This window comes from Schistocerca nitens, chromosome 3 (assembly GCF_023898315.1).
Source record: "Schistocerca nitens isolate TAMUIC-IGC-003100 chromosome 3, iqSchNite1.1, whole genome shotgun sequence".
Lineage (NCBI taxonomy): Eukaryota > Metazoa > Arthropoda > Insecta > Orthoptera > Acrididae > Schistocerca > Schistocerca nitens.
In genome coordinates, this window is record NC_064616.1 from 725,018,385 (window position 1) to 725,036,935 (window position 18,551).

The 18,551-nt window shown below is 38.3% G+C and overlaps 1 protein-coding gene across 1 annotated transcript in view; it reads right to left on the bottom strand.

Annotated features, from left to right (window-relative positions):
* The window catches only part of LOC126249736 (copper chaperone for superoxide dismutase), a 96,558-nt gene extending 82,842 nt beyond the window's left edge, over positions 1-13,716 (bottom strand). Inside the window, exon 1 of the mRNA XM_049951414.1 lies at positions 13,587-13,716. Coding sequence (XP_049807371.1) covers positions 13,587-13,601 — 15 coding nt within the window. The 5' untranslated portion in view covers positions 13,602-13,716. The remainder of the gene's footprint in view (positions 1-13,586) is intronic.
* Between the last annotated feature and the right edge of the window lie 4,835 nt (positions 13,717-18,551).

Here is an 18,551-nt window from a genome sequence, read left to right on the forward strand (position 1 = left end):
AGAAAGTCTGAAATTGTGATATATGTCTTCTGGTTTCCAAGCACCAACACACTCGTCGGTTGACCATTCTTTCTAATAATTTACACAGTATATTTTTTAGAGAGATTGGCCAATAATTACTCCAAATTGGAGGTCTTTACCAGTTTCAGGGTGGGAATAATAATACTCTCCCATCACTGGGAGGAAACTCCCCTTCCCACTAAATACAATTTCAAAACACAAGGATGTGTCTTATGCTGTTGTTGCTAAGGTGTTTATGCACTTGTTTAATAATGCTGCTAAAGTGCTCCAAACTCCCATTCACTAAATGGAACACTGCACTATTCAAAGCCTTGTGCATGGACAGATAAGAAGTTTTGCTGCCCCAGGCATTTCCGGGTCAGGAAATTAGGATGGTAGTTACCTGATTTGGACACTTCAGCAGATTGTGCCACAAAACATTCAGCAATAATTGTGGGATCAGTACATATGTCATCATTGAGGGAGATGCCAGGAACAACTGTGGATGGTGGGAGTTTAGTCCATACTTGAGACAGTGGGGTGTGTGCTCCCATAGATGATACATACTGTTTCCAACACTTCTTACCTCTCTTCTTTATTGAAAACCAAGCCTTTGCTTGAATATCTTGAATGCTATTAAATGTTCCATGTAGGGAGAGTGCTTGTATCGTCGAAGCGACCTGCGATGCTCTCTGATAGCTCCAGCCACCATGGCACTGGTGTCCAATGGGAAGAGCCCAAAGAATAGGTCAATTGTGTCAATAGCACCTTGTACCTCTCCTTTGATATCCTCACCTCAACTGATTTCAAAAGTTGCTTAGGAAATGAAAGCTTGTCAGTTGGCTTTCCAAAGTGGTGCATGCTCCATTGGTCAATGAGTCAAGAAAGAGAGTAATATGAAAGTGGTTGCTGTCACAGAGGTCATCTTGAATGAACCAGTGCTTTAAGAGTGAGATGTTCGAATGCTGACTGTAATATCTATGGCCGAGTCTTTTCCATGGGCCGTACTGAAGTGCATTGCAGCTCTAGTGTTAAGCACACAGACTCCCAATTTTTGAGATCCGAAATTAATTTCTCTATTGCTTGGTCCCTGCTAGACACGGTTTGGCTGCCCCACAGAGGATAGTAGGCACTGAAGTCCCCCAAGTAGGAGGAAGGGTGTAGGCAGCTGGTGCACGCACTATCTCCACCAGCTCATGATATGGTATAGACCTGTCTGGGGATGGATAGATGTTACATACCGTTACCCTAACTGATAGACAGATAAGCAGCTACAGCTTCTAACACAGTAGTTAATGGCACCTGTTAACTGAAAGTGTCAGATCGAATGAGTGTGCAGACTCCTCCAGATGTCCTCTCAGCATTAATGGAATTTGTAGTGTAATCTGGAATTTTTTGTAGTAGGGTGTTGGGTTTCTAAGAACTGTGTCTCATGAGGTGCCAACTGCAGAGTGAGTTAATTTGTGGAATTCTGCCAGGTGGCTATGGTAGCTGTTACAATTCCATTGAAAAAACATCAGATTGTGGTCTGAAAAAGCAGCGAAGGAGAAATGGGAATACGAACTACTTTGCTGCAGAGTCATACCCCATTGGAATGTACAATTCTTCATCAGTATTCACAGGCTCAACCTCAAGGGTGATGGGGCCAGATTGACTGAAGCATTAGAATTAGATTTAACCTTCCTGTCCCTGTGAGGATTTTCCTGTCTTGACTTCTGGGACAGAGAAGGACCATTCTTTTCTATGACCCACAGTCTGTGGCTGTGTCAGTCAGTGGGTAGTGGGAGACTGCTCATCTGCTTCGTCCTTAGAGGGGAACACGTTGGCAGTTACCCTCTTCCCTGCTGATGCCAGAAGAGGATGCGGCAACTCCAGCTGCACCGATGGGGTGGGGTGGTTACCACTGGTGCTGTCGGTGTGGGGGTCAAGAGAGCTAGTGCCCCTTCCCTTGACAGAAAAACAGGCACTAATTTGTGGCTAGAGAGTCAGGAGTTTAAGTTTGAGACCTTATCAGTCTCAGTGTTAGTTTTGATACAATGTTTGCAGGTTTGACATCATATCGATTGGGTGGAGCCATTCAAACTTTTTATTAGCATCTTGATAAAAGAGCCAGTCAAGTGTTTTATATTCCTGCATTTTCTTCTCCCCCTTGAAATCTGAACATGTCATCAAATGAGGGGGCGGTGTTCTGGGCAGCTCACATATATAGGAGGTTGTTCGCAAGGGCTGCCCTTGTGTATTGTTCTGCCACATGCCCAGCCAGTAGCCTCATTAGTACAGTGGGATGATATGTTTCCATGCGTTTGGCACTGAAGCCCTCTATAAACCCTCACTTTAACTTTCCCAGGTAAAACATTTCCATCGAAGACCAGGGTGAACACTTCACTGTCCCCCTTATCCTTAGGTCCTCTCCGGATGTGATGAACAAAATGGACTCTAGGCAGTTCTTCATCTGTTTGTAGCATTAGGTCCCGATGGAAGATGACACCTTGAATCCTGTTGAATTTGTTATGAGGAGAGATGGTAACTGGTAAATCTTTGAGCTTGTCACAGGTCTGAAGTGCCTGTGCCTACATCTACATCTGCATCTACTCATTACTCCACGAACTACCTGATGGTATATGGCAGAAGGTACTTCTGGTACCACTAACTGATCTCCCCCCCCCCCCCCCTCTCCTGTGTTCTATTCGCAAAAGGTGTGTGGGAAGAATGATTGCCAATAAGCCTGTATCTTATCTCTAATTTGTCAAATTTTCTTGTAATGATCACTTCACAAGACATATGTGGGAGGAGGTAATATGTTGTCTGACTCTTTACAGAAAATACTCTTGAAATTTCAATTGTGAGCTGCTCAGTGATGCATACTGCCTCTTCTCATAATGTCTCCCATTAAAGTTTTTGAGCATGTCTGTAATACTCTTGTGTCAGCCTGAAGATCCCATGATGAAATGAGCCACTCTTTGTTGGATCTTCTCTCTCTCTTCGATCAGTCCTATCTGGTAAAGGTCCCACATTGATGAACAATAGTCATGAACCAATCGAACAAGTGCCTTGTGAACCACTTCTTTAGTGAATACGTTAGATTTTCTTAAGATTCTTCCTCTGAATCTTACTCTGGCATCTGCTTTTCCTATTTCTTATACGTGCTCATTCCACTTAAGGTTGCTACAGAGAGATACTCCTAGATATTTTACTGTGGTTACTGTCTCAAGCAATTTGTCATCAATAATTTTCAGGATAAATTTTCAGTATCAGTTGCAAATAAATTTTATTATGTTTTATCGGTTTCGACAACTGATGACTAAAATTTTATCCTGGAACAAAAAAAAAAGGAAAATTGTGTTATCGTGTGGCAGTGGATTTTGTTTCCTATGTACATTCAGTATTATTTATGTTCAGGGTAAACGGCCAGTCCCTGCACTCATCAGTCCTGTCTAAGTCTTTCTGCAAAGCATTACTGTCTTGTGGCATTGTTACCTTCTTATAGACAAATGCATCATTTGTGAACAACCTTAAAGAGCTTCCAATGTATTTTACTAGACCATTTATATTGACGTGATTGGTTAGCACTCAAAATTTTGATCAACAAAGATAGATTTCTCATCATCTGTATTGCAGCAACTTCTCCGAAATGGTACTTAATAAATTCAATGAAAAACAGTGGATTTTTTGTTGAAAAATATTCTGTCAGTTCTGAAGCACACCAAGAATTGGACAAACTGTCCACCACTAATGTCGCCCGTCTGACTCTCATCCCATGGTGTGGCGAAAGACGGAAATGACATGAGGTTGTAAGCCTCTGGATTCAAATCTTGTTTTCTATCTGGCATTGTTGGCACTGCCACCGGCATGGGTGAGTTTGATCCATTTCATTGTGAATCATCTGCCTTGATGCCACTCAGTCCAATTTGAGGTTCTTCCCACAAGCATCACTCTACCATGTCAAAGGCTACCTGGATAGTAGCTGTCCTTTTGAGAAGAGGATGTGGCACTGGGCAATCAATATCCCAAAATTAGTCACAGCAAAGGCTACTCAAACAGAGGAAAATAGAAAGGACAATGGTACGGTCACAATGCTCATTGAAGAACATGAGAACTCTCAATTATATACAAGACAATAAATGCAGCAACAGGGGGACTAATGCCAAGCACTGTAACTGGTATTGCAATAGCACAAATTGCACGGTATTGTGAGACTGGGGTTGTCATCTCCTCCTCTGCAATTTGAGCAGTTAACTCAATATACCACTTATTGCTGAAGACAGCATTGCACTCTCCCACCAAATACTGCTTGCTGAAGCATTGGTAGTGCTGGCCAAGTCACTGCTCATGAGCTTTGGGTTTGTGAAATCTGAAGTCAGATATTATTTAACCAAATTCTCCAAGTATAGCTCTCACAGCTTCTCAACACAGTGAACACAATCCCCTCCTCAAATTTACAGCAATTGTTAAAAATAACCCTCCCAGCTGTTCTGTTAGGATACTGCAGTACTACAGTTTGAGTCTTTTAATTTACAGCAATGACTAGATAGAACACAGTAGGAAGAAAATTGGGAGGTGAGAGAGGGGGGAGGGGAGCAGACTGCTCCCAACAACCAACTTTGACTATGAAATTTTGTACTCCCTTTTAAAAATGACAAATCCACGATGTTGTTATTGAATACAGAAAACAAGTGTGAGCATACTGATTGAATCACTCCTGAACATTTTTTTTTTAAATTACTATAACACTATTCTAAATCAACAAAGTCTTTGGTGACCTGTAACATTTTGTTAAATTCTCAGAGATTAAATAACAATTCTTTGATTGTTTGACAGTATATGATGCAGTAATGCTCAGTGTCTGTGCTTATTCATTGATTTCATTCTTGCTTTCACAAAAGAACATAGTGTTATCCTTGTCTACAAGAGGCCATGGCCCATTCTTGTTTTCATTCCTTGTCGTTAATACTTCTAAAGTGTAGTTTTGGGTTAGCTGGAGCACCAATTTTTGAGAATGAACTCTCATGCAGTAGCTTCATTGAATCTGTTGGATCAGATACAATTGCTTTGTTCACTTTGTGATGCAGTTTTGCGTAGTGGAAAATGGATAGGAACTGTGCTTGTTGTGCACAGAGACATGGAAACTGGATGCTGTCTGGAAAAAGAAGGAAGTTATATTAGCCGCCTGTCAACAGGTTTCAGGCACTGTCTTGAGCTGCAGCAGCAATAGGGACACATGCAATGAATGCTGCCTTACATCTGATGGCTCTGGCATTGTGAGGGATCCCCGATGTTACTTCCAATGTGCCAACTGGATGGACACAGATAAAAGGCAAATAGCGGAGGGATTGTGAATCTCCAGGCATAAGGTGAATGCGAGTAGCATTGTATGGCTGGCCCCTTTAAGCCTATGCAACAAATATCAGGTGCTGACCATAGCTGACAGTATATCTGCAGCAGCATGGGAAACCTCACCTATTAAGACTGAGGCATTGACAAGAGCATCTGGTAAGGTATGCTTGCCATTATAAGCTCTTAGACCAGGCATACACCTGGGATGCAGGCAGCACACCATTGTTCTGTCATCTGCTTTCTAATGCCAGTGTGTGCATACCAGTTACATGCCCTAGTTAGGGGACTGATGACCATAGATGTTTAGTCCCATAGTGCTCAGAGCCATTTGAGCCATGCCCTAGTTACCTGCATTTGGCTATGTGGGCCTTGGGTGGTGGGACAGTTTCCTGCTTCCTATGAAGCACAGCTGGTACATTCTCCACCTGCTATGGAGTCAGAACAACTGATAGTAGTAGGGCATAAAGAAAATTTTGTACAAAAGGAGTCACCCAGACTGTAAAAAAAAAAATCACTAAGACTCAACATGGCAGAGGATTGATAAGAAATTAGTACTCAAATGGTACGTAAACCTAAAATATTTTACTTGTAACAACTGTTTTCCTTTATTACTTACTATTGGTAAAGATCAATAACATCAAGTCTTAAGTGCCAGAAAATTAAATTAACACTCACCCTAGAAAATTAACTTAGCTCTTAATACTTGTAGCTTGTCATGAAATGCCCCTACAAGACTTAAGTATATTTTGAAACCATTTCCTACTGTGAAGGAATGTACAGTGTTGCTATCATCACAAAGAGAATTTTTTCTCCATGACATATCATGTACTGTCTGGATAGTCAATGACACACCATATATTAAAAATAGGATTGGTTCTAGTATACTACTACAATGAATGCTTATTTTAATGTTTTGAGTGTGATAACTGTCTCACTAAAAATTTAGAAAGTGTGGGAGTGCGCATGCCGCCGCCGACCCCCCCCCTCCCCCCCCCCCCACACACACACCTTAACACACAATTATCAGGAATGACTGGAACCACGTATTCTCTTATATCTGTTGTATCTAGTTAGTAGTATTTTATGGTTAACAGTGTCTAAAACCTTTGACAGGTCTAAAAATATAATTCAAGTCAATCATCTCTGCTTAGAGCTTCAAGTATCACTTTTGTAAACTATTATGGCCAATACTGTACTTCTGCTGCCTCAGAAAGCAAACTGTGCTTCATATTAAGAAGGCTGTATTTATTTCAAGTAACTCATTAGTTTCTCTTTCATTGCTGATTCTATTACTTTTTAGAATGCTGAGAGTTGGGAAAGTGGCCTACAGTTTTCAAAATTTTCTACATTATATTTCTTTAGTAAAGACAACTTATGTGCACCTTAGACCCTCTGGAAAAGTATCTGAACTGAAAGACTCATTTATTATGCCAGCCCCACAAATCCTACATAGAATCTGATAGTGATTCCAATAGGGCCCGAGGCTTTGTTCAATTTTAGCAATTTCAACTGTTGGTGATTGCTACTGACCCTAGTATTTATGTTACTTATCACTGCAGCAGTGTGGGAATCAAAATGGCACAGTACTCTTTGAGTCTTCTTTCTAAAGATAGATTTGAAAGTAGAGTTCAGCATCACTGCTTTTGCTTTGATACCATCAGTTTCAGGTCATGTGTAAGTTATACAAGTCTTCAAACTAACTTTGGTGCAACTGAAAGTCTTTACATATGGCAACAATTTATTTAGATTCTGTGTGAGATCCTTCTATAATATTCTGCTACAGTAGCCATTGGAAACTTTATGCATTTGAAACCCCAAAATTGGTCATTTAACATCTGTCTGTCTATACTCCTATACTTTGTTTTACATCTATTATGCAGTACTTGCTGTCCCTTTAGAAGTTTCTTTGCAGTAAATGTAATCTACCTGACATGGTACAATGTTAAAATCATCTTAGTTGTTACACAAGACACATCAAGATTATTCATCTTATGCCATTTTTATACAAAAGACTAAATAGATTTTAAAAAAATAATGAAAACTTTGTAATTAGTTTATAGAAATTACTATCACACTCCAGAGTGAGATTTTCACTCTGCAGCGGAGTGTGCGCTGATATGAAACTTCCTGGCAGATTAAAACTGTGTGCCCGACCGAGACTCGAACTCGGGACAGAGTTCGAGTTCGGTCGGGCACACAGTTTTAATCTGCCAGGAAGTACTACCACACCATTTACATTTATATTTGTTATATAGGAGCAAATTATTAATACAATAAAACAAAGGGTTAATTTTTTTCAAGCTTTATTGTATACAACAAACAAAACATTTAAAAATTGAACATAGAAATGTATTTTTGTTCAAACTGTTCTATATAATTCATGCTATGGAACAGTAGCACACATCTACTAAAATGTTGTGCAGCTGTCATTTCCAAGACACGAGCTTCAAGTTAAATTATTCTTTCCTTTTAGTTTACCTGAAATATTTAGGCCTTTATATAGTGGTGTACGGACACAAGGTTTTAATCTTTGCATTGGAAGCCTGAAATTTACTTTATGACTAGTGCAATAATTATGCTTGAAATTGTAATTTTCGAGTGTATGGTGACTATTGCACACGAAGATCAATGTGTCAAATTTTGACTTTATACCATAGAGAGATCCATCATGAGCAGTTCTTAGTCAATTATTCCTCCAAACTTCAGCCAGAATTCCTCTACATGCTCTTGTCCAGTGTTAAATGTTTCTCAAGTCTCTACTTGACCTATGTCACTACTGCCTCTTTATCTAGTATACTAAATGTATACCTCTTTCTAGTAATCTTTATTTTAGTTTCTCTTTTGTACATTGGTGATCATTGTTGCTACCATTGTCTCATAAGGCAGGAATGATTTCAATCTGTTCTTGAAACATTTATTATCCACATCCACCACCACCTATAATTCCCGTTTACTACTACATAATTTGCTATTTTCTGTGCAAGAGTAAGGTTTAGGTGTGGGTATAGGAAACTAGAACAATGACACCAATATGGATAACAATTCAAAACTCCTCTTGCAAAATATATATATATATCATTCAGTAAATTGCTAATGGTTTATTCTATGCAATAGCATTGGACACACATTTACATTCGAATTTTAAAAGTTCCTACACTGTTACATGAATTTACCAATGAAATGAATGATTCTCTTAACATAAGCACCTAAAAGCACATTTATACACAGATCTTTTTTTTTAGCCTGTTTCATGGACCTAAAACGCATGGCACACCTCTTAAAATAATTGCTTAATAACTATGATTATAGTCAACTGATTTTGTCTTAAATTTTTTTTAAATATTTGTACAAATTCATACAAACTTACTACTTCAATTTTTACATTTAAAATATTTTGCAACACTGTACGGACAAATTGTAACCAAGTAACATTTTAATTTACTTTTGAAAATACCCATATCTTCTATCATCTCTATATAATGTAAAACTGTTGTATAGAAAACATCCTGTAATTGCAGGCTATTTGCAGTTAATTTGAGCCGATTTCCTTCAATGTTATAATCATTTTTACTTTTTGTGTTATAATCATGGATCACTTGTTCATCAATACAGCATCGTTAATTTTTACATAAGCAATTGTTTCACATACATAGTGAGCAAATAAAACTGGCCCAATATATATTTACAAGAAGACTGACACGGGACTGATCTTTGTTAATGAACATCACAGGAGATTGCTGGAAATGGCCTCCGTTGACATCGATGCAGCATTGTACTCAATTTACTATACTGTGAGACGTATATAAGTTCTGCCTGAGCAATAGAGTTTCCAATGTTCTGCTATAACTTTTCCAGTGTGTAAGAATTGTTTGAGTACAATACAGTCCATACCCTTCAATTTGCCCCAGAGATGAACATCATACGCAGAGGGCTCAGGCAATCTGTGTGTTCAGCTGGTTGCATTGCCTCTGCCGATCGTCCTCTCCTCACCAAACACCTTGCGCACTTTTAACAAGGTCATCAAGGCAGTGTGTGGTATTGCTTCATCTTGCTGAAAATATCTGTACTATGTGTTGTTTGTCTTCTGCAAGTTGATTTACATGTGGTTTACATTTCTGGACATACCGGTCAGCATTTAATTTGGTAAGAGAACTGCACTAAACCTGAGATTATGCAACAGCTCTTCAAAGTACTGATGGGGATTTTCTGATGCACGTTCCGAGTTTACATACCCTGACACGATAAACCAGGCCTCATTTCATGAAATGAAACACTGAGGAACCAAAAGTCCTCATTCCCTTCATTCAGAAATTACTGGCAGAACCCAAATATGAAAGTTCATCTAGACACTTTTAACTCGTGCGCGACAGTGCATTTGTAAGGGTACAGATGAAGGTCCCACAGTTTTAACTCACTACAGAGCCCGTTTTGTGCCATTTTACTGTTAAGTTTTGAAATGCAGACATTGCTGGAGGTTTTGTCAAAACACTTCCACTCTCAAATTTTATTGCAAAGATTTTCACACACACTTTCAAAAATGGTTCAAATGGCTCTGAGCACTATGGGACTTAACATCTATGGTCATCAGTCCCCTAGAACTTAGAACTACTTAAACCTAACTAACCTAAGGACAGCACACAACACCCAGCCATCACGAGGCAGAGAAAATCCCTGATCCCGCCGGGAATCGAACCCGGGCGTGGGAAGCGAGAACGCTACCGCACGACCATGACACACACACTTTAACAATTTGTGCTTCGCATAACAGTTGACAATGAACACCCATTTTATTGTGACCAACATTGTGTGTTGTTTTCCACTGGTCACTAAACACATCTGCTCCTCTCACTCACCCATTCTAACATGACACAGGGAAGTACTCAAGACTGAGCATGTGGAAGATGCGCATGAGTAGAAATGTGTCAGCAACTGACTGGTACATCAAAATCATGGTTTCCAGTTTTTCTGTGATCGGCAGTTCTTTTTGTTAACAAGGGTCTATTCAACATCAGCCTTATAAATATAAATATTTTACGAGACACTTTTATGCTGCCCACTGTGCATGTATACTTGTAATACTCTTAATAGTTTTCGTTGCCCGAATTTATATTTTCAAGAATCTCTGGGAGATAATTTTGCTATACTTCTTTCTTTTGTTGTTGCAGTAATCCTTGTATGTGCACATGTCCAGCATTTCCCCAGACCAGGATATCATATGATAGTTGTGAAAGGACTACATCATAGTACACTGTTAGTAGTGTATTTATTGTCATCATTGTTATCAGAAATAAGCCTGAAATTATTTCACAACAGATGCTACTTATGCGATTCTCCTATGTCCAGTACTTATCCACCATTGCAACCTTTTTAGATCCAAGCCTGTAAACTTGATAGTAACATTGTTCAAGTTGGTGTTTAGCTTGCATGTTTGCATATGATGGTTTTGTAAGAATTTATAAAAAGATTATTTTCAATTAAGTAATGGTTTCTACATAGTTTTCATATTTAGAATAGCTTACATTTGTAAGTTGTCTGTTGAAATACTACAAATAACAAATGAAGTGGCATTAGTATACATGACAGCATATCTACCTACTTTCACATAAAATGGCAAGTAGTGGGACAAGCACTGACCCTTAAGACACACCACATTTAACGAATTTAAATCCGGAAGTTCCATCAGCATACATTCCAGTTTACTTATCTAACCCAAGTCTAAGTTAACTGAGAGCAACATGGGCAGCATTTAAGGCATTAACACACCCCCCCCCCCCCTCCCCCAACCCTCAAATCATTTTTGGGGGTGTGGGGCAGGGGAGGGAGGGGGGAGGGGAGGGGGGAATGACCACTAAACAACACTGTGTCGCCTGTGCCACTAGGCTGTAGCTATATTTTTCACCAAATTTATGTTAACATACAACAAAAACAGGAGTTTAAAGAAAACCGTCATCCAACACCAAACTGATGTTTATTTTTGTGCCATGTTTGTCCTCCTTTCTGATCAAAAGTTGTAACTTGAGTAAATAACAATATCCTTCCCTTGGAGAGGAAATGTTACAAAATTAACAATATAAAACTAAACAGTACGTCAAATACCTCTCAAAATTACAACAGCGGGCAATAACATAGTTAAGCTATATGAAGCTGTTTATTTTTATTAATTGTGGCAACTAATATTCAAGTGGGTACTAACCATTAACCAAATATATTTGTGTATGATGTTTCTATGCTCCCCTAACAAATGCCTACAACACGTTACTGAACTATGTTTAACGAGATGTGAAACATCAGTCCTTTTATGAAAGAAGATACGCTAAATGAATAATGTGGTACACGAAGGCTGGTATCTCTCATGGACAAGAGCACTGTATTACCACAAACACATTTAAAAAATTCTGGCGTTACTGGAGTTACAATAAATTACTATTGCCTTTCACCAGACAGATGCAGGAGGGATGTATACATTGTTCTACTTCTTTTTTCCTGTAGAACAAAACCAATTTGTCTCTTGACAGATTCCACTCAATTTTATCTACCCAGCACCCTCGAGACACCTCCGGAGTTTGTCAAGAGGAATTTAAAAACCTACACTATACAAACATCCCCTCAAATATTCAATATCTTAATCCTGTAAAGGGTGAAACAGAAAATTAAATTTCCAGCTATTCATGCAATAAAATTGCTGCACATACCCTAGCTCAACACGAAAAAATCATTTAATTAACTGCAAGCCTGTAAGAAAAACTGTTGTAATGCACAGACCAAGACAACAATAATGATGAAGACAAGGCTGGCTGAAGATTAGAAGAATCGGCTGTTACTTTGTGTATAATCAGGGTTACACTCCATTTTTGTTTTATTAGAATGACTTATTCTAGACAGCAAGACTAGAAGGTTAAAGTGATGCGCACAATTTTTTTTCTCAATGGGAAGTTTAAATCTGTTCACGGTAGAAACCAAGATAAAATAAAAATAATTATTCATCTACAGTTCTTTCAATAGCTAATTTTATGTCACAGTTTAGTATTTAAGGACCATCATTGTGATGTCAACACAAAGAACACAATCATGAATGTTGCCACTTTCTTGAATATACTGTATAATATTCAAGACAGCAGCAACATTCAGAAGGAGATACCTCTTTGGTCACATCACAAAGAAGGTGCCTCAGTACTCAGCTGCAACTCTGAAAACTGAGTTGAACTTATAAATGTACAATGCCTAATAAAATAAGCAATTACAGAGACAGTACACACAGTGTAAAATCTTTTTTTTAATTTTACAACGTCTTTTTTACAAGTAAAATCACTATGGCTACTACAAAGAAAAAGAAACAAAAGTGTTTAACAGAAGGATGAAATAATGAGACTATTTCGTAAATAACATCTTACCAAAACGTAACCTATAGAACTGGTACAAATTACATTCTAGTTTTATCACACATACATAACATTAAGAAACCTAGAATGCAAACCTGTAAATACTACTGAACGGCGATTTTCTTTAACTGGGTTTTTCTGATAAAGTTCCAAATGACTACGTATTCACAGCCGGCATATAGTCAACTACTGAACGAATTTCATTTCAGTATTAGCGTAAATCTTTCTTGTTTTGTTAAAGGCACGTTTGTGTATCGTCTGTGAAATTTAGATTTTACGCTAACATGTAAAAATGATTTGAAATTTTAGACATGGCTTCAATTAATGAAAGTGGTCCTGAAAATTATATACATGCACACACAGTTGCAGCTGTCTACTTCCTGAAATGGCCAAGAACAAAACTCCTTAACAAACAGGAGCTTTCCTTTGGGAAACCCACTTTAGCGATCCTTCAGATGTATCGACATGAATTTCCCCAGAACAGTATGTACTAGGTTCAGTATGGAATTCGTACAATAGGCTGCCGTGAGACGTAATACTAAGCATTATCAGACGGACGTATCGGCTTAATATGTATGGCAGTGTTGCACCCTTGATTCAGCACTTTGCGTTTTGCCTGTCAATCGTAATCTATAAAGCTTCCGTGGTTGCCTCCATTTGTAATTGACATGTGGTATTCCGGTTCTTTATAAAAATATAAACACAGACAACAAAATCACACCCGAAATTTCGAGATGCTCTACAGTTATAAAATTTTCACTATCACAACCAGAATTTACAAAAACTGTTATGTTCTGAAGATCTTCGGCAAGCAAACACATACAGGAACGTTGGCAAGTCAAATTACAATATTTTCATCTTAATCTCACTAACCTTAGCTGCTGTCATTTCAAAATTATACACGTACGACTACCAATAGCTTTAAATCTCCGCCGAGTGGGTAACTGGGTATACCTGTATCATCTGAGCAAGTGAACATCTTTGACGTCATGTATGAAGATAGCCTGATAGGGTTTCATACTAGAGATACGCAGTCTGCATCTGAACTGATTCAGAGTGCCTGATTTTCCAAAAGAGTGAAAAATCGGGGGACTCTGTAAAACTGAACACAAGCTTCTTCGATCCACAACGTATCTCTGCTGTTGTCACATTGTAGTCCAAGTGCACGCTGCTGCGACAGCACCCCCCGCATTATGGTGAATTGTGTAGGCCACGTCTGGCCAACTTCTCGGCAGGCGGTCCAGATTTTTGGAAGTGGGATTTCCCTGCGGGCCGCACTATCAGTTTTTATTTTACTAAAGGCCCGTCCACACGCAACGATCTGTCTGCGCAAATGTCTGCGCACATCATATCTGCGTAGACAGATCATTGCGTGTGGACAGAAGATTTGCACCAACCTGAGATGTGTGCAAACCTGGAAGTTGGAGTTGGAGGTTTGAGCGAAACCTCTCAAATCTGTGGGTTCAAACCACATCTACGCAGACAAGTTGGAGCGCGTGGACAGGAGATCGCCGCAAATCTGGCGCGAAACAGCTGTTTGCTCAGTCTAGTGTTTGTATTTGTGCGCACAGGGCGTTAAAATGGCTGATACTTGTCAGTGTTCTCGAGAGTTTGTAAGTGAATTCATTGAAATATATAGAAACCACCCATGTTTGTGGAAGATTAAAGTAAAGAATGTAGTGACCGAGACAAAAAGACAGCAGCATACAATGCTCTAATTGAAAAATTGCGGGTATTATTTCATTCAACTCTTGTTTCGATATTGCAGTTGAAAATTCCAAATCCGTGTAGCTCCTTCCTGTTGCTAGGAATCTTAATGTTACCGCCAGCCGTTCATGAGGAGAAATTGCCCTTCTCATACAAGTATTTTTTCTCATAATATTAGGGGTTACAAGCTTTAAGACATAATTAGAAGTTTCGACATCCATCCGCAAATAATTTCGCCAGTCGTTAGGTTCGCCCTGCAACTCTCGCAGTAGGCTAAATTTACGTGAGGAAACTGCTTTCGCTTTAGCAGCCACTGTCAAAACCATTTTGACCGCTTTCTCTGTTTCTTGCGGTTGGTCTGAATATTTTCTGCAACACAAGTTGCGAACACAGACAACAACAGAACTTCCTCCATTTCTATATTTCAAAATAACTGAATTAAATTTTTGACGTTTACGGGGAGTGTAGTCGCTTACCACTGATATTTCTTTTCTACACCGACAGATGGCGGGCGAGTAGTAGATTGGGGTTTGTGTCGTGTGAACACACCACATTTGCAGCGATCTTTTGCATGTACAGCATCTGCGCCGATGTCTGCGCAGACAGATCGTTGCGTGTGGACCGGGCTCAAGTAAAACGAGAAGAAACTAAAACATATCTGACGAAAACATTTATTTATTAGATAATGAAGCAAATGTTCGTGGGACGTTTGGCTTTGTTTGACTCATTTACTTCGACTGAAAGTGTCTCTACAACCTAAGAGTTTTCCGGATGAACATCTAATTTATGCGTATTCTCATTTGTGCTATGATGGAATTCATTCAGCCTCATAGCTGTTCACAGAACCTGCTCCCACTTATAAATTCCCCTACTAGAGTTACAAGTGTATCCAGCACCACTATTGATATGATACTGATAAACAAGGAAAGCCGTGACTACACAGCTAGAAATATCTTCAGTGCTGAATTTAATTACACAAACAGAAACAATGAAAATAGGAAGAACTTTCAGCCATCAAAACATTGAACACTTCAGGGATTTACTAAAGAAGGAAAGATGGACTGATGATGATGATGTTTGGTTTGTGGGTCACTCAACTGCGTGGTTATCAGCGCCCATACAAAGTCCCAATCTTTGCACAGTCCAATCTCGCTTCATTCACAAATGATGATAAATGATAAGGACAACACAAACACCCAGTCCCGAGGCAGAGGAAATTCCCAACCCGGCTGGGAATCAAACCCAGGGCCTTGTAATCCAGAGGCAGCAACACTAGCCATTAGATCACAAGCTGCAAACCAACATGGACTTAAGTGTACAGATACACAAACACAGATGAGAAGTTCAAGATATTCACGGATATCTTCACACGGTATTTTAACATGTCATTTCCAGTTAAAAACCAGAAAATAAAGTGTGGTAGGCTTAACAGAAAAAAATTGCTGGTTGACAACAGGTATAAAAAAGTCATGTGCTGAGAAGCGAAGGTTATATGAGATCTCCAAGTCTAATTAATTCCTTACATATTTCGAAAAATATAAAATGATACTTAAAAAAGTCATCAAAGAAGCTAAAGTAATGGCAAATGACTGGTATATAAATAACTCCAAAAAGAAAATGAAAGCTGTATGGAATACAGTGAAAATAAAAAACTGATAATGTTTCTCCTCAAAATTCCAATATTAAATTGAATTGTAATGACAAAGAAATTAATGATCCCAAAGAAATAGCAAATGTGTTCAATATTTATTTCAGCAATAAAAGTGAGTAGTTAGTCTATGACATCAAACCTTGCAATAAGAACCGTCCAGTAAGTACCAACATAAATCCTACTTCACTCTTTCTCTCTTCAACAACTCAAAAAGAAGTCTTCACAGTTATCAAAACTTTAAAATGGTACCATTCCCCAGGAATAGATGGCATGCCAGACCGTCTTATTAAAAATGTCGAGATCTCATTGTTGAACCATTAGCTCATCTGTGTAATCATTCCTTTCAAACTGGAATCTTCCCATCATGCCTACAAACTGCTAAGCTCAAACCACTATTGAAAAAAAGATAAAAATGATTAAGTGCCTAACTACAGGTCCATTGCTTTACTATCTGTATTCTCAAAAACCAAAGAAAATTTTTTCAAAAAGAGTAGTAGATTTCATGGAAGAGCACAAAATACTGTCAACAGCACAACATGAGTTTAGGAAAGGCTGACCAACTGATACAGCAATTTTTTAACTATGAAGTGAAGTACTTCAGACACTAGATGATGGCAAAAATGTTACTGGACTATGTCTAGTGCTTTCTAAGGCTTTTAATATCATAGACCACACAAAACTATTGCCTAAGCATGTCAACATGGGGATTAGAGGAACATCTAACAACTAGATAAAACCATGCCTAAGCAGTCGAAAACAAGTGGTCCAAGTGCAACATAAAAGTTTCAGAAAAAAGAATCAACACTATTCAAACTGTAAAGCCATTAAACATGGAGTGCCGCAAGGTTCAGTTCTGGGAACTTTTCTATTTCTGTTACATGTGAATGGCCTAAACAAATTCTGTGAGAACACCACCCAGTTTGCTGATGATACAAGTGTACTAGGGAATGGGAAAGAAATGGAAATATTACAGAAGTCTACAACAGAGACACTGACCAAAATTGAAAACTGGTTCAGTTATAACAATTTGCTTGCTATGTAAGCAAGGCAAGAGCACTAAATCTCTATAATGTGTTAAAAGGTGAACAAACTGTTCAGATTCAGAGATCTACAAGGATCTTCAGAGTATAGACAATATTAAGTTCTTGGGTGTATGGCTCATAGATAATCTTAAATGGAGGACACATATTGAAAAAGTCGTAAGAAATTAAGCATTGCATGCTACTTAATGGGAATATTAGAAGGATGCTGCAACAAACATTGTCTGAAAACTGTATATCATGCCTATATGTACTCACTACTGAAATATGGAACTATTTACTGTGGCAACTCTTCTCTTAGCGAAAAACTCTTTTTCGCACAAAAGAGAATTATAAGAATAATGGAAGGTGTAAAATGGAACAAAACCTCTAGAGCACTCTTTAAAAAGCTAGAAATACTCCCACTTCCATGTATATATGTGAATGAGAGAACTGATTTTGTGAAAAAATATTCGACAGAAAATCCCACACTCCTCCAAAATAAATTAAAATATCCACTTAAATAGCACTAAGTAAAAATAAAACTTTTGTTTAGAGCCCACCAACATCACCTTAAATAAACAAGGAACACAGTGTTATGAGAAAGTTATTAATAACAATCTTCCCCAGAAATCAAATCAATAAATGACCTGGTAAATTTCAAGTCAGCTGCTAAGGCATATTTGACCCATCACTGTTTCTGTTGCCTCCATGAGCTCCTTCAGGTAGTACACTAAAGATTTGTGTGTTTCCCTTAGTGATGTATCATATAAGTGTTACTAGAACCTTAATGATTTATCATGTAAATGTTACTGTAACACAAATATTATCTTGCCAGTATAGTACATGGTCTTCTGCTTTATAATATCTTCTCTATATTTTTGTAGAATATTTGCTTTGTATATTGTAACTTAATGATCATTTAACGTAGAAATAGTGAAATTAATTTGAATTTAAGTTATTTAATATTATATTTTGTTATACAATTGACTTGTCCTACTTCAGAATGTACTATTTGTTTACTGTATGATTACCAGGACCAATAAAACTCTACTCATCACTACTCTCCTCTACGCACATAAAAGTTTCCAAATAATGAAATCATGAAGCATCTTTGTAAAATGTAGGATATTCCTTCTCGTTCAAATATGTTTTGTATAACTCACCCAAAACTACCTGGTTAATATTCTGCTGTAACTGTACATCACATTGTATTTCACAGCATTCCATTTGCACATGCACCGGTAGTGAAGTCATGTCCTAGAGAATGGGTTAGCAATCCAGAAAAAAGCAGACCTTGTTTCTTAAAATCTTGAAATCGGTCTTCGAATTCGAATTTCAAGTCTAATATTAAAGAAGCGTATTTAATAGTTGCCACCTCTGCGACATACGATTGCTTTGGCAGTGTAGGAAAATGAGTCAAGTTTTTTGTTTGTAACTGTTGTTCCCAAAGTCCAAGTC